The sequence below is a fragment of the Falco naumanni genome, chromosome 4 (genome assembly GCF_017639655.2).
Source record: "Falco naumanni isolate bFalNau1 chromosome 4, bFalNau1.pat, whole genome shotgun sequence".
Classification (NCBI taxonomy): Eukaryota; Metazoa; Chordata; class Aves; order Falconiformes; family Falconidae; genus Falco; species Falco naumanni.
In genome coordinates this window covers 28,867,626-28,884,007 of record NC_054057.1, presented here as the reverse complement: position 1 = coordinate 28,884,007, position 16,382 = coordinate 28,867,626, and the positions used below count along the sequence as shown (strand labels likewise).

Below are 16,382 nucleotides of genomic sequence, written 5' to 3'. Positions count from 1 at the left end.
ACTAATTGTTGCTTTGTGTGCCTAACTCACAAGATACAGTGGAGTCATATGGCCTTTTGTTACCTTATCACAGGTTTGCTTACTACTATGTGGGAATTGGCTGTGCTGTGTTGATACTGAGCACCATCCAAGTATGGACATTTTTGATTGCTGCTACAAGACAGACAGCAAGGATCCGGAAGAAATTCTTTTTTGCAGTGCTCCATCAGGAGATGGCTTGGTTTGATACTATCCAGATAGGAACTTTGAACACCAGACTGACAGAGTGAGGGCTCTGTTCTTTTTTTTTGGCCCATTTCAAAGAAAACTGCCATTTATCTTCTATGGAAAAAGAATAAATTAAAAAACCACACACAGCCAAAAGAAAAATCAAACAAACACAAACATAGTGTGAAATATGACAACTCTGAGGAAGAAATTCATTATTTTCAGCTTCATTTATGTAGTTTCTGTGATATATGCATTGGAATGTTTTTTGTGTGAGATGCCTGATGTTGGCTTTCTAACGTGCATGAAGTATGTGGCAGACAGTACTAGATAAAAAGCTCTGCTGTCTCCAGCTAGTTTACAAATACTGAAAGCTCTGACACTTAATATTGAGTGGAAATGAGCTTGCATTTACATCCAGCCAGATCTTGGGCTAGACTCCATCCAGTCAAAGTCTTTGGAGCTTTTCCACAGATTTAAATAGACTTAGGGATGAGGACTGTATGCCCCAGGATGCGATGGGACTATATGCATAAACACAGATTTATATATTTTTTTCTGTTTTTTAAGGTAGCTTTGGCTAGAGCTGTGTCCTGAAAGGTGTAAGAGAAGCTTGAATGAAATCACTCTCAGCTCTGTTATCTATGTGTTCTGGGAAGAGAAAATGGGGAAGGAAATGTGTATGAAAAGCAGGTTCTTCCAAATAACAGTTGTTCTGATTGAATGGAGATAACCCTTGATCTGAGTCTGTAGCCAGAACTAACATAAAATACAGCAGGGTGCTGAGTGGGAGGAATCATTTGGAGATGGTCATGGGAGGTGAGGAGGCTGTTTGGCTCTTTACTTGTATTGCTCGATTTGGAAGCTGGATAAGGAAACCAGGTCATTTGTGACCCAGTGTCAGGGCACAGAAACAGCTGAGAATGCTGGAAAATAAAGAAAATGAGCCCTGAAAAATAGGAGGTTTCTGCTGTGTTTTGGCCACACAAGAGGCTAATGGTACTGTTCAGTAGCTGTGGTTAGAAGTTTCACTGTGCCAGTTAGGAAATGGCAAAGCTTCTGACATTAGGCCACACAGTGTGAAACAGAGCCGGGGGGAAGTTAGAATAAAGGGCATTCAAAGCTAACAAATCTTTTTTTTATTATTATTATCATTGTTTAAAGTGACATCAACACCATCCACGAAGGCATCGGAGACAAGATCTGTATATTTGTACAGTTCTTTGCCACGTTTCTGGCAGGGATTATTATAGGATTCGTCCACGGGTGGAAGCTGACACTGGTGATTTTGTCAGTCAGCCCTCTGCTTGCTGCATCAGCAGCAGTTTGGTCAACCGTAAGTGTGGGGGGATTGATAAACAAACCAAACCAGAAAAACATTACAACCCTTATGCACAGGAAAGGGGGAGGAATGGGAGAAACCTAGTGTGGTTTCTAAGTTGGGAAGTTGGCCCCGTGCTTACTTTATGACTTCTCCTCCTTCTGTAGCTTTTCTCTGAGTTCCCAAGCATGTGCTTGTAAGTTATATTCCTTGTGTCCACATACTCTGTCCTTGTGCCATGTGGTAGGAGGGTTATCTGCATCAGCACATCTTCCTTGTGCAGCAATTTCTTCATGCAGAGCACTGGGGAAGCTCAGGCATGCTCATGTGAGCCTCTCTTTTAACACAAATGCTTTCAAGCTCTTTCCATCTGCACATATACAATACAATATCTTGCAAATAATTTACCAAATTTGATGCTGTGTACAGCATAGACCCCAGGACGCATATACAGCTGCTGCAGACTGGAATGATATAAATTAGTGTAATATCTGGAGAGGTTTCACTTTCAGATAAGAAAACATTTTCCCCTTGTGATCTGTTGTAGCCACCCACATTAATGGGTACAACTTGTATTCCTGAGTGGTTACTTTTTTATAGTACTATGGGGTTTTCCTACTTGAAGCACTTCAAATAAGCTAGGAAGAACATTAGAAGTTGTAATGTGACTACCCTGTTTACTTTGATGTCCACTGGTGTTCTAGCTTCTGAACACCTCAGATACCCTCCCAGAGCAGCTGTGGAACACCTCCCTGACCCAACACATGTCGTAATATAGCTTATAGGCTGTACTCCACTTGGGAGGAAAGTGGATCAGTGATGAAGCTCCTCTGAAGCTCATCTGATGCTCATGAGGTCTTTCACTGTAATGAGGACATAATGAAAGAATAAGCTGGGTTTTGGGGAAATTCAGGTCATGGAGAGGAGCTGACCCCCTCTTTCCTAAAACCTCATCTTGTGCCTTGATCGCTGATCATTCTTACTTACCAATACAGTGCGCATACCCTTTCAGTAGGCTGCAATAAATAACATTTGGTTTTCAACTTTCCAGCTCCTGGCATCACTTACTGCTAAAGAGCTGACTGCTTATGCTAAAGCAGGAGCTGTGGCAGAAGAAATTTTGACAGCAATCAGGACTGTTACGGCTTTCAATGGACAGGAGAAGGCATTAGCAAAGTAAGTTTTTGAAATAATAATTATACTTAAAATATGGAAAAGGAGTTTGGCTGTGAGTTGGTTTTGTGGTTTATGGGGTTTGGGATTTTTTTGGAGGGGCAGGGAAAGAAAGAGATTCTTCGTGGTGTCGTTTTATCCTTCTGTAAGTGGACAGCTCACCTGAAAATAAATATGTGTAAATAGACCTAGTCAGAGAATACAGGCAACTTTGTGTTAATGCTGCAGCATAGACTCAAATTTATTCTCTGATTGAGAGCTGGAACTGAATTTGAAGTGAAAGTGGTGGGAAGGTTATCTTTACCTATTAGTCAAATGCAGCAAAGAATGTGATTAATTGCTTAACTTCTAGAACATGTGCCCTGCTGTTCTGATCCTTGATTAATGAGCTTATGTTTAAGCCTCACTGAGTAACAGTCTCAAGTAAAATCACGTTACTGGCTTTTATTACTTTAGTGATTTGAAACTAATACTTGTAGTTAACCTAATCCAGTGTTGGCCCTAGTCCCATGTAAAAGGTTAGGTGGATATGGCTGACCACAAATTTATTCACATGTGTCAGATAACAAGCATAAACAATAACATTCAGTATACAAATACAGGGCATCACCAATACTATGCGGTTGGGAAAGACAAACCAGAAGACCTGATCCATACAATCCATGAACCTCTTTTATCTCTTTGAACGGTCATGTTTGCCCTGGTCTTGTGCAAAATTTCTAAGGTGATGTTAACACTAACTCAGGGTCCTATAGCCTGCTCCTGTATTGTCTGCTTCCAGGGGCTGAGCTCTGACTATCTTATGGCACTGTATTCTGCTTACTGGGACTTGTGCTTAAGTTGCAATAATATTAAGACCCTTTCTGCTTACACAATACAGACAAAAAAGCCCTAAGATGGCCTAGATTAGTTGTCCCCTTCCTCCCCATCTTCTTCTTGGTCCCTGCAAACATCAGTGTCTGAAAATCCAATGATAGGAGCTATTTCAAACTATTGGGTTTTTTTGAGGTCTAGAGACAAAAATAACTGATACCCATGTAACTCCATACTGGTAAGGCCTTTCCTTTCCTCCATGGTTGAGCAATCAGCCTCTTCCACAGCTCCACCTCCATTTAATGTAAAAAAAAAAAAAAAAACCAACAAAAAAACCCCAAACAAAACCCCAAAACCTAACCACGGAATTGGTGGCTTTCCTAGGAACATTTTCTATTTTCTACTAGGGACAGGCAAACTTCTACCAGGGACAAACTAGGGCATTTTGCAAATTCTGTACTGTGGCTCCTGCACAGCTCTTGAACAATGGCCTCAGAGTTAGGAAAAGAAACCTTTCACTGCCCAGTGCTTCCACTGATCACAAATGTTTATGCTTGCAAGGGACCTTCAGTCATCTGTTTCTGGCAGTGGCTTGGCTCTTCCTCTGTAGCTGAATGATCACGTGTACTTGTTAAATTGCTTAAATCCAGTTCTCACTTCCCTGGAAGACCTATGATGCTGCTGAGTTGAAGGTAGGGTTAGTTTTAAGAGCACAGCCAAGCTAAAACATTTAAATATATTTGAGTAACAAATATAGCGGTTTTAGCATGTAAGCAATTTACATGAACATATTGGTTTAAGATTCCTGCCTGGCTGACTGAATTTCATGCCTTCCTACTGTGGGGAATGTTTTGTATAGAAAACATGTATTAGGAAAAAAGTGTAAGCTGTTGAGCATGTTGCTGACAAGTAAAAAGATGCACTATTTCTAGACTATACTTTCTATAATGAGCTTGTGTAAGTGAAAGCTATTGGCTGGAAGCTGGAGGTGAATGAATATGAGCTATCCTTGGAAGAAATAATTCTCACATTGAACTTGTCAGTCTTTATACTGGTGTTCCATGTCCACTTGTTTGCTATATTGCCATATTAATCAGTAAACTAACCGAAGAGAAAGATTCCTGACTTGTCAAAATGACCAGTAAGAAAAACTCTGGCGTTAGAGGGAGCTCTGGGTTCTATTTGTTTACCTGCCTTCATCCATACTGCCCGAGTTGGGTTTTTTCTTGTTTTGCCTTTTTTTAAATGTGGAAGACTAAACCTTACCTTCAATAGGTAATGTTGATAAAACTTTCTAAAGGTTTTCTTTCAGGACTAATGCAAACAAATGGCTCAAGATTGGTATCGTGTCTTCTGTCATGATGATGAAGGCATGCTACTCAATTGTTTTCTAAACTTCCATAGAAGTATAATAATGTCGTCAGCATGTCAGAGGAGAATTATTCAAAGGAATTATACCCCTACTAGTTCTCTTTCAAAAAAAATTAAAAATATCTGTATTCTCTTTGAGACTTCAATTGCTTTTATGGTAGAACTAGCTTTAATTAAGTAAAGGGCACTGGGAAATACCAATCAGAATGGTATGTGGTACCTGTCAAGCTAATGGTTTTCTTATTCACTTTTAGATATGATGCTAACTTAGAGATGGCTAGAAGTGTTGGAGTGAAAAAATCCATTACCACCAATACATCTCTAGGTGTTTCACAATTTCTCATATTTGGATCCTATGCACTTGCATTTTGGTATGGAACCAAGCTCACTGCTGAGGAAGAAAATTATGACATTGGTCGTGTGTTAATTGTAAGTATAGCAATGCAGCTTTGAAAAATGCTGTGCCACTTCAAGAAAAGAACTATGCAAGTAGTGTATATAATTATTTCTATTTTCTGCCAACTGCTTGCTAATTGGTTGCTAGAGACTTGCTTGTTATAAAAGAACTGAAAGGAAGGCATTCATCTTACCTAGCTTTTGATATAACAACTTTGAACAGGGCACATTGAATTCCCACTCTAATCAGTGTAGAGGCAAAAGTATCTGCCCTTCTCACTTGTCCTGGACCCTATTGTGAGGCAGGATGAACAACCTAGAACCAGTGGTTTAGACAGCAAAGATAAGTAACGTGGACTGCCAACAAAATTCTAGCTAGACACTAGGATAAAATTAATCCCACTGGTGTGCTGAATGCGTACTGGGAAGTCTTCGCCATCTCTTTTAGCCACAATGTTTTCTGCGTATTTTGTTGTTTACCTGCAAGTGTTTACCATACACTAACAGTGCTTCTAATTTAGTAATGGTTTGCAGGTATTTAGCTATCTTCTTGCTGTCAAAAGTTTGGCTACATGCTTAACTTGCACAGTCCAGTGACTTCTGTTGTGTTCTCCTCAGTATGGTTCCTCACAGCATGTAAAGTTTATTGTGTGTTGGTCCCACAGGTGGGATTTCAGTTAAAATCTGGACTAAATTTTGCAAGCTAATTTTAGCAGCATCTGGAAAGCAATGGAGAAATTTGTTCTATTTATACGTGATAAATAGTGCAAGAACATTGAACATTCATGCCACAAAAGCATGTGTCAGTAGTTACCATTCACCCCAGGAAAATGAGGAGTGGACAGGAGCAACTGTGAAATGCACCTTTCTTTCACTTTTATATTTAATTTTCCTGGAAAGGGTGCACTAGAAAGTTGTGGGCATTTAACAGCTAGGTGCTGGTGGCTCTGTGGTCACAGTTAACTCTGATAATGCCCTCCATCTCCCACAGGTGTTCTTCTCTGTGCTCATTGGAGCCTTCTCCCTGGGCCAGGCAGCTCCTAACCTGGAAAGTGTAGCTAATGCGCGTGGAGCTGCCTATGAAGTATATCAGATTATCAATAAGGTAAGCACAAAAGAAACCTTTCAACCACACTTTTTTTCCCTTTTTTTTTCCCCCCCCTTGTAACAAAAACGCTCAAAAGCCCCTAACCATAAACCCTATAGATGCCTAACACTGAAACCCATAATCTCTCCATTCATATCAAGAAAACCGCCTCTTTACTTCTTACAGTGAATGCTGGGAAACCTGTCATGTGTATCTGAGATTTGTGGAGGAGGTCTTTCTTTAATATTAGACTTGCAACTCCAAAGGAAAAGTAGTAAGGCACTATACTATTTTTTAAAAGTGCATTTACACACAATTTCAGCTGACCTAGGATTTTTTTTGTGGGGGAGTTGGTAAGGAGGGAATTAATAGTGTTATTGAAAGTTATAATATTATAAAGCTGCAATGCTGGTGTTGCTGTGAAGGGTTTCCATATTGTTATCTTGATCTTGCTGTGTTATGCAGCAAATGGATATCTGTGTACATAAAACACTTCAAACAAGTAGGACTAGAAAGTTCATGGAGAAACAGCTGCATCGTTCTTCCTGATGTGAATACTGAGGGCCATGTTTAGGCTGCAGGACAGTAAAGTTCTGCAATTACAGATTTTCTGCTGTGGTTTTTGTTGTGTTTGAAAATGTACTCTATTTGTCCAAGTAGCATTCACAGTTAGATGCTCCTCTGCATTGAGCATCCTGTGGGTAAAATGCAGCATCTTTGCTATGATATACCACAGTGTAAACTAGCGGTTCCAAAAGTGTGATAACCAGCAATATATTTAAAAACCTCTTTCCAGAAACGGCTCATAGATAGCAGTTCTAAGGAAGGCTACAAACCAGACAAACTCATAGGAGAAATTGAATTCAGAAACATCCATTTCAGTTACCCATCCAGACCTGATGTTAAAGTAAGTGTTCATTTTGGATTAATCTGTTGTACTGTAATTCTGCAGCCTATGTATGCATTGTTTGTCTAATCTTGTTGTTCTTGAACACAATATGCATTCTTGTCTTGAGAGGTGGGACATTATTTTTTCGCCCCAATAGTCCACAAAGACAAAGCTCTAGATCTATTGCCACTAGCTACCTGCTCACCATTCTCTTCTACTGCACAAAGCGAAGAAGAATGTGTTGCTCCTAGTCACAATTTCTGTGAGCAAGAGCTCTGATAAACCAAATAAGACTTTTAAGATCTGTCATTAGAAATTCCAGACTTTAAAGTCAAACCAGGAAGCTGCTCTTTTTCCATTCCCTTGGCTGTTCTGAGTTGCTGTGATGTCCCATGTGAAAAATGACATGTGAGATGGGTTTTACAACAATATGCCATCAAATGGATGGAAGCATTAATCCTAAATATACATTTGTAAGTCAAATGTTATTTTGGGAAGATGTTAAAATTGCTGTTCAATCAACTGATGTCCCATTCTTTGCCAGCTGAATTTCCCTTAATGCCATTATTGTGCAGTGCTATGTACATCATGTCATGGCAGTTACTTTTGTGGTGATACAGTTGGTTTGACTTCCCTACCGTATTCAACAGTTTACAATCTTTCAAGAATCCTGATAAAGGTGATAGGAAAAGGAATTTGCTGCTGCTGTTAATTGATGAAGAAAAAGGCAGAAATAGAGATTTTTAAACGTCAACAATTAAAAGCCAAACATGCCAATTCAGTGGTGAGAATGGGAAAATTCATATTACTGTGGCTATTTCTTCAGATGGCTCTTCCCACCTCAGTCATCTGAGATCTGTCCCATTGCGCATCAAATCCTGTTCCCAGGACACTGGGGCTGCTGAAGGGCGGACCCCAGAGCTAGGCTTTCTGCCTAACTGAAGTCAGTGCAATGCATCATCTTTCACTCTTGGCTCAGAAATCAGAAGTGACAGAAGCAGACTCTTCATTCTTCTTCCTAAAAATGCTATTCAGGCTGATGAGATGTGTTATGAGTCTGCATGCCAAATGGGAGGGGAAATAAGAAATATTCTGTCATCCTTCCCAAATCTACTGATTCAGCAGCTCTCCCTGCTAAAAGCATCAATGTTATCTAATACAGCCAGAAGGAATCAGCAAAGATATGTAGGAGTTATCCACAATCTCAAACAATAAATGCAACACAGTGTAATCTCCCCTGTCCCGGCTAAACCAAATCAAAGAGATCTAAGGAGTCTAGTTATTGTTAGTTTTAATCTTGACAACACCTTGCCTGATAAGAGTTAGAAACAGTCTATTAGATGGTTGTGACTATTTGCATCTGGAGAAATTATGGTTTCCAGAATATAGTTCTTACCTGATAATGCAGGCACCAGGATATCAGCTTCTTGGAGACACAAACCCTGCTAGATGTAAAACAAGTAGAGGAGAGCAATATTGCAACAATTTTAATCTCTTGTAGGCAAAATTATAAATCACCCTGGTATAAACAAGAAGAGTTCCCATAGCAGCCAAATATTTTGGCAACTACACAGCATTGCTAGTATATGACATGGACATCTTTTGAGGTAAAAAGTTCCTAAATGTGAAGATGGCAACAAAGGTGTCATTAATCTGTAACTACTCCCTGGGTTGCTGAGGCAGTTAACAATGAGGGCTGGGATTTCGTAACAGCTTTCCAGCAGTTACCTTGTCAAAACAGCCATTCATATTCTAAAAACAGAAGAGAGGAGGCTTGTTTCTCAGCAATACTGCTTAGCACCTTAGAAATATTTTCCTGTGAGATTCATAAGTGTTATGCCATTGCCTACACATTGGAAAATGGAGGACAGCAGGAGAAAGTAAGACCCCGAGCCTGCTACCAGATCACACAAACTAGAGAAAACGAGCTATCAAGTTTAGAGTACTCTGGCTATGTCTATATAAGTTGATGTAAGTGTGCTGAGGAATTTTCCCAGGCACTGGAATGCAATGGTCTATGCAAGGGAACTCTTAAAATGTTTCTTGGCATGAACTTGGCCTGTTCCAGCTATCAATCTTCTCAAATAATTCCCAGGCTTGGTTTGGTAGCCAGAGGATCAAGGGGCCATTCCCAAAAGGCAGGTTGCATGTAGCCATCCTGTTTCGAAGACTAACACATTTCACAAGCACAGATGCAGGCTCTTTCATATCAGTGCTCCAGAATATTCTCAGGTACGATTAACTTACTAGTATTGGCATACCTTCAGACTGTGCCCCTTACTACTGCTCTGATTATTGCTGCAGTTACCTTGACAGACCATTCTCTAATCAAGTGTGTCAAACTGAGATATAATGTATTTATTTTTCCAGATTCTCAAAGGTCTAAACTTGAAAGTTCAAACTGGGAAGACCATTGCTTTAGTTGGTGCCAGTGGTTGTGGAAAAAGCACTACTGTTCAGTTGCTGCAGAGGTTCTACGATCCTGTCCAGGGAGAAGTGAGTGCCTTCAAATGAGCTGTAAAAACTGAGAACTACTAGGATAAAAATGAGTTTCCCATACTTGACTGAACCTTGATTTTTATTTTTATTTTTTATTGAATTTGAGTATACTTCTACATAGTTCAGTATTTGCACAATTTAAATTTCAAATTAACTATCTTCTCCTGTTGGCTTGACTTCATTGTTCTTCTTGCACTACTGTGCCAGAAATAGTAAATACCACAAATCTTGGAATAGATGCAAGATCAGAATTTAAAATTATTTTAATCAGTAATTGGCTTCTAAGGTTCTGTTAACATTTTTTTGTTAAGCAAAACATAATCCAGCAGTGCCCTGCTGTGCTTCGCTTTCTGTTCATTGAACATAAACTAAAAGCTGGAGTTTTCCTATTTTAAGTGGTTGTTTTCTTGGCTCATTTTCTCTATCTTCTAACCCACAGCAAAAGTTTCCATCATTACACGTTGTACATCTGCTCTACCTCTAAACACTAGATCCAGTCAGTAAATGATAAATGCTTCTCATAAGAAATTTCCAAAGGGAAAAAGGAGGAAAACAAACAATATATTTTTCAGTGAAATGTTCTTCTCATATTTAAAGAATGCTACTTAGTAGTTGTTACTGCAGGTTGAAACTAGGCAAGCATTTCAAACATTAAATGCTGAACTATCACTACATAGTGTATTAAGGTGGCTATCTTATCAACACAGCTGTTTCTTAAAATTGTTGTCTCTGCGACTGTTCATTCTTGTCCCCATGCCTCAGTTTGCTCAGTTCCTCAGTTCCTCCCCTGTGCTAATGTCAATCAATGTTCACAGGACCACACTGCAAATGATCTAGATAAAAAATAGCATTCCCTTCCTTTTTAGTCAACTTGGACTATTTCTTTGATCTGGTGTAAAGTACGGCCACAGAGGCAGTAGTGTAGCCACAACTGCAACGGCAGCAAACTGGCACAGGGGCATGAGAACCGGGTAAAAATATGCAGGAGAGCTGGAAAACTCTTAAGCCAGGTTGGACAGGATGGTTACTGGGGGTGGGGGAGGAGAACAAACCTCTGTTTATGCTGCTGCTCACCATTTACTAGCTTGTGCAATGGATAAAAAACTACAGTTTTAACTCTCCCCCAACACAGTTTTCTGCTAAAGACCTTTTTTTTTTTTTTTTGCCTTTGTAGCTGATATTTAAGTAATAGTAATTAATTGATTTATTATGAAAAAAATGCATTTCTCAACTTCTTTGACATACACTTTTTCTATCAGATTACCTTAGATGGTCGGGATATTCGGACACTTAATGTAAAGTGGCTACGAGAAAATATTGGTATCGTGAGCCAGGAACCTGTTTTGTTTGCAACAACAATAGCTGAAAACATTCGCTATGGCCGAGAAGATATTTCTGATGCTGAAATTGAGCAAGCAGCCAAGGAAGCCAATGCTTTTGACTTCATATCTAGACTGCCTGATGTGAGTTTGTGAACTTCTTTTGAGTGTAAGAATAAAAGGTCCATTTAGGCCAGCGTCCTTTTTCTGAGGGGGCGAGCATGAGTATTCAAGTTGTAGTTTAACTTCTCAAAATACTCTTATAGCCTCCGGCAGCTTTCAGTTCAGGGCCTTTCTGGGCTAGATACTGTGCCTTTGGTTGGTTACCCTCAAAGGATTTATGCCTAAGTCTGGAAAAGCTGCCAGTGCCTTAACTCAGAAGGGAAGCTTCACAGCTGTATTACCATTCCTACCCATCTCACAAGGTGTGGGAAGTGTTGGGCTCTTAAAGAGAAGATGCAGAAATCCAAAACTCTTTGTCAGGAGCTGTCTGCATGTTCAATAGGAAATGGGGAGTGTAGGTAAGTATGCCCTGAACCAAGGCCATTTTCAGCAGCTGGGAGCTTGAGCTCTCCCTCTCTCTGCCTGAGATTCACAGCCTTGAGCCCTCTCCTAGCAGTAGGTGCCTTACTACTTTCAAGGTGTGGGCGGGAAGTGAGATCAGTCATTCAAAACACATCCTCAGGAATGGACAATGATATCTTCTTCCTTTTGGTCCTGCAGTTAAAAAGATGTGGAAAAAATGCCCACCCAGGACTTGATTTCAAATTCTTCTTCTGCCTCAGAGAGCTCATCCCCCGTCTCTCAAGCATGTACTATTTCTAGTGTGTCAATCTGTTCTGAACTTCCTTCTTAGGAAGTTAGTTGACAATATTTACTCTTAAACAACTATATAATAAAAGACTACACTGGACTTTGAGACTTGCCACTTGAATGAGTGACAGTAGGAACCAAGCCATGGCTCTGGAAGGGAGGTGGGTCTTGGGTTCAGAGGAGGCAATGTTATAGGTCCTGGTGAGTCTCTACGATCCCAACCCTGTTGGACAGGTAGGCAGTCCTCAGTAAATGGAGATGCCTTTTACAGGCTTGTCTTGCAAAAACCCAGGTTTTGAAGCACTGCCTGTGCAAGCAGTAAAGATCAAGATTTGAAGAACCTTAAGTTCAAAGTTAGGCATGTAAAGTATGTAATGGGGGTGGGAGGGCTTGGCTAAAGGCTACGTGGATAGATGCAGTTTCATGTGTGCTATGCCCATGCTCAAGTTAGCCAGATAAAGCTACCACTTGTCTAAAAGCTGAGTACTTGTGAGCACACAGAGAAGTGAGGATTTCATTTGAGATGTCCCACAGCTTCTGTTTTGTTTTCTCCTTTCTCAGAAATTTAACACCATAGTGGGGGAAAGAGGGGCTCAGCTGAGTGGAGGACAGAAGCAGCGAATAGCTATTGCCCGCGCCCTAGCAAGAAATCCCAAGATTCTTCTTCTGGATGAAGCTACATCTGCACTAGATACTCAGAGTGAATCCATAGTGCAAGCAGCTCTTGATAAGGTAGGAGCCACAATATTGAAGCTACCAGTTGCCATGAAAAGGTGTAATAGCACTTAAGAAAAATTAATGTGCAGTTTGCAGTGCAGGTTTCCATTGAAACCAAGAACACTGGAAAACAAAATTTGGCTGGATGTTCCAATTTCAGTGTTTTGACAGGGAGTTTAAATGATCAAAACTCTCCTGAAGTATCATGTTTATTTGGGTTTTTTTAGCATTATTATGAATTACCAAGACACTTTATCATGGGTAACTAACTTGGGTCTCCTGCACTCCCTTTTTCAAATCACAATTGTTCATTTGCTGGTGAAATATGGATGGCAACTTACCAAGGCAAGGTATGAGGACCGACTGGCGTTTCAGGTGAATTAATAGAAATGTGTGATATTCCTAGTATTCATTATTCGTTGAACAGTTGCTTCCTAATTTTCAGAAAGCTCTTGGGATTTAGCCATTTTCTTTCTTTACAGACATTGAATGGGAATCGCAGAACAAAAGCAGAGCCAGTTACAAATACTAAATTTCTGCCCCCTTGTGTTTTTTATCAGCCCCACAGCTCTAGGGTTGGCACTGCTGCAGAGCAGAGCTGTCAGAACTTCTAACCATGACTCTGTCCCATCATCTCACAGTCCCTTCCTTGCAGCCCTCCTTTGTCAGCAGTTTCCACCAAGATGTAGTGGAACCTAAAGGCTTTGATTAAAAGAACTTCATGGTTGGGCTGGAATATTTTTTCATTTATCTAATGTTTATTTTAAAAGTATTCTTAAAAGCTAAGTGAAAAATCCTGCCTTTCATTTCAGTAGTTATGCACAGAGAAATAAGAGTTATTACAGAATTTATCACCTTCATTACCAGTCCATTTTAAATCTGAGGTAACATGTAGTTGTTGGTTATATCCACATGATTATACTGATATTAATATTGAGGTAACACATAGATGCAAAAATAATATTAATCTAATCTAATTTTTATATAAATAATATTTTGTTGTGAAGTTAAGCACTAAATGATTGCTGTTTCAGCTGTAATTTAGACTTCTTCTGTATGTTCTTTAATTCCATAATCAAATACTGGACTTTTCCAGAAGCTTATTGCTTCATTTGGTGCATAACGTAGAGGGAGATCGCTCAGTTAACGTAACTGTTCTGTTTTCTTCCTCATCCTTCAGCATGTTCCCAGAACACACCAAAATGAGCCCTGAATCATAACTTACTAATTTTTTCACAACTTTTTGATGTTTACTGGTGTAGTCCCCAAATGGGATTTACAAATTTCTTCTTAGTATCCCTGAGTGGAAAAAGTGGTCTAATATTGTTCAGTATTTTTACAGCTGAGAAGCAGAGATATTAACCTCACAAATGCACGCTGTTTCAGAGCAGTCATATGCAGATACTTGTAGTATGCTGCTGTTCAGATAACTTTGCATCTTTTAAAGTATTTTGCTTATGCTGAACACAGCTCCCAACTGCAGCTGTGAAGGCTACTCTGCACCTCTGAACTTAGGGCACAGGCATGAAAACTGCACTGAGGCAGACCTCCTGCAACAGATTTTGAGTGACTTGCATCAGATCCATGATAACTAGATAGCAGGTGTAGGGGAAGAAGCCAGATCTGCATGGAAGCATTCACCTACTGAAACTGTCCTCATCTTCTGCACACTCCTGTTCCTTTGCCCATATTATGTACGTTTTCTGTAGCAAGTAACTTCCAGCAGACTCCTTGACTGCAGAACATATTTGTTGTGTGAGGTTCTCTTGAATTTCTCCTCCTGCCCCCAAGCTACCATCTGCTGCAGGCATCAGCAAGCAGGAAAGCTGCACTCTCCAGCAGCTGCAAGCTGGCGTGTGCTTATTTGCTGCATGAGAGCTTTGAACATCACTGGTCTGCATGTGAGAGCTGGAGAGGGATGGAACATGTAACCTGCAGATGGAGGCTTCAGCAGCTCTCCTCGCCAAATCTCACCAGGCTCCTGACTTGAGATGTAGCATACTTCAAAAGACTGGGAGAAAGCTTTAGGGAGTGGCTAAACCCCATTTCTGACCCCAGATGTGCTCTGCTCCTCTACACTTTCCTGTAAAGTCTTGTCAGAAGTCATGCTAATACTATACTTCCAAAAATATGCATGGACAGTATATAAAGAAAATAGCCTTTATATGCTAGCTATACTAGCTTTATTTTGAGAAAAGATCTAAGTATTCTTGCCATGTTTCCTTCCCATGCATACACATGGAAACACTTTATGGGCAACTTTAACTCAAATCGTTCAAGTTTGGTAAAAAGTCAAATAACCTTAATTACAGCCCGCATTGCCTGTCTAACAATACTAATGTGGTTTTCTCTGCCTGATTTAGCCAAATGAAAGTATCCTTAGACTGTTAAACAAGAGACATGAAACCAGGAAAAAATGTATCTTTGCTTTTAGAAAAAAAAAAAAAAATTAAAGTTTGGATTTATTTTACCTTATAAATGCCTAAAATAATTTTGGGGTTTTTTTCTGTGCTGTTTTCTTGCACATTTTAATGTAAACTTCTTCTGTTGTTTTACTGTAAGGCTCGCGCTGGACGTACCACTATTGTGATTGCTCACAGACTGTCTACCATCAGGACAGCTGACACTATTGCTGGATTTGAGAAGGGCATAGTGGTTGAACAAGGAACACACAGTGAACTCATGTTGCAGAAGGGAGTCTACTATTCCCTTGTAATGCAGCAGGTATGGGCAAATTTATTTATTTTCTTTCTCCATTTCACAAAGTTGTGAAATGCTGGTATGTGGAGCCATTTTCTCTCTGTAGTTCCTGCATGTTGTCCAGCTGGCAGCTGCTCAGTCACTCTAGTCTGGGCATGGACACAGGCTTGGAATTCTTGGGTGTTTTACCCATAAAAGTGTTCAAATTTACGCAATCCAATATGTCAAAAACATAAGTGAGTTGAAGACACAGACTACATAATTATGGCACAACCACAGAACTGTTAGATTCCAGGTGGATTCCATAGACTGCTTAAAGAATAAGAGAAAAGAAAAAGAAAAAAAAAATCAGTACCAAATAGTCTACTGCTCTGCCATTACAGACTGAAATATGTGGCCTATAGGCAACAGCGATCACATGATTAAAACAGCAGTACTCATGAGAAAAATATACTCTTCCTTCTCCCTGCTTCAAAATACCTTGTGATTGTATTTCCTGAACTCTCACTAGGGTTGTAGCAATAATGTTCAAGATGATGGGACATCAGAAGACAGTGAAGACACAGGAGGTGAGGAATATGAGGAAAATTACAGAAATGATCTTGTGGAGGAGCTGACTCTTCAAGATAGTTTTGAAGAATCAGTGATCCCTGGGAGAGGCAGCATTCGAAGAAGATCCAGCAGATATAAGAGCAAGAGACGCTCTTCTAAGAAAAAGTCCTCTGGAAAAAAGAAAAAGAAAGAGCTGGAGGTTGGTTTTAAACTTAAATTTAAAATTTTAGTGATAACATGTAAGCATAAACTCAAAGCACATAGCTTTAATTACTTTTACATAGCTGGTTGCCAGTGCAACGGGGCTGAGTATTTGTCCTAGGAGTATGGGGAAAATTGTGTACAACTTACTAAAAAAACTTCATTTTAACACTTGCTGACTTAGTGTGGAGCTGGAAAAAACTTGTGCTGTTGATTTGTCATGTTTCATAAAATTAAGTGCATTATTTCAGTGTTACTGATGTTTTAATTCCATCTAATTAAAATTAGTTGTGAGATTTCATTTACAGGTTTCATTATTTCCTG

At 39.8% G+C, this 16,382-nt stretch overlaps 1 protein-coding gene across 2 annotated transcripts in view; it reads left to right on the top strand.

The window, feature by feature from the left end:
- Positions 1-16,382, top strand: part of ABCB5 (ATP binding cassette subfamily B member 5) — a 59,703-nt gene that overhangs the window by 27,826 nt on the left and 15,495 nt on the right. For both annotated transcript variants that reach the window (XM_040593791.1, XM_040593792.1), the window contains 11 exons: positions 74-265; positions 1,372-1,543; positions 2,580-2,704; positions 5,140-5,314; positions 6,273-6,386; positions 7,165-7,275; positions 9,628-9,753; positions 11,016-11,219; positions 12,450-12,620; positions 15,168-15,329; positions 15,817-16,056. In XM_040593791.1, coding sequence (XP_040449725.1) covers positions 74-265; positions 1,372-1,543; positions 2,580-2,704; positions 5,140-5,314; positions 6,273-6,386; positions 7,165-7,275; positions 9,628-9,753; positions 11,016-11,219; positions 12,450-12,620; positions 15,168-15,329; positions 15,817-16,056 — 1,792 coding nt within the window. The remainder of the gene's footprint in view (positions 1-73; positions 266-1,371; positions 1,544-2,579; positions 2,705-5,139; positions 5,315-6,272; positions 6,387-7,164; positions 7,276-9,627; positions 9,754-11,015; positions 11,220-12,449; positions 12,621-15,167; positions 15,330-15,816; positions 16,057-16,382) is intronic.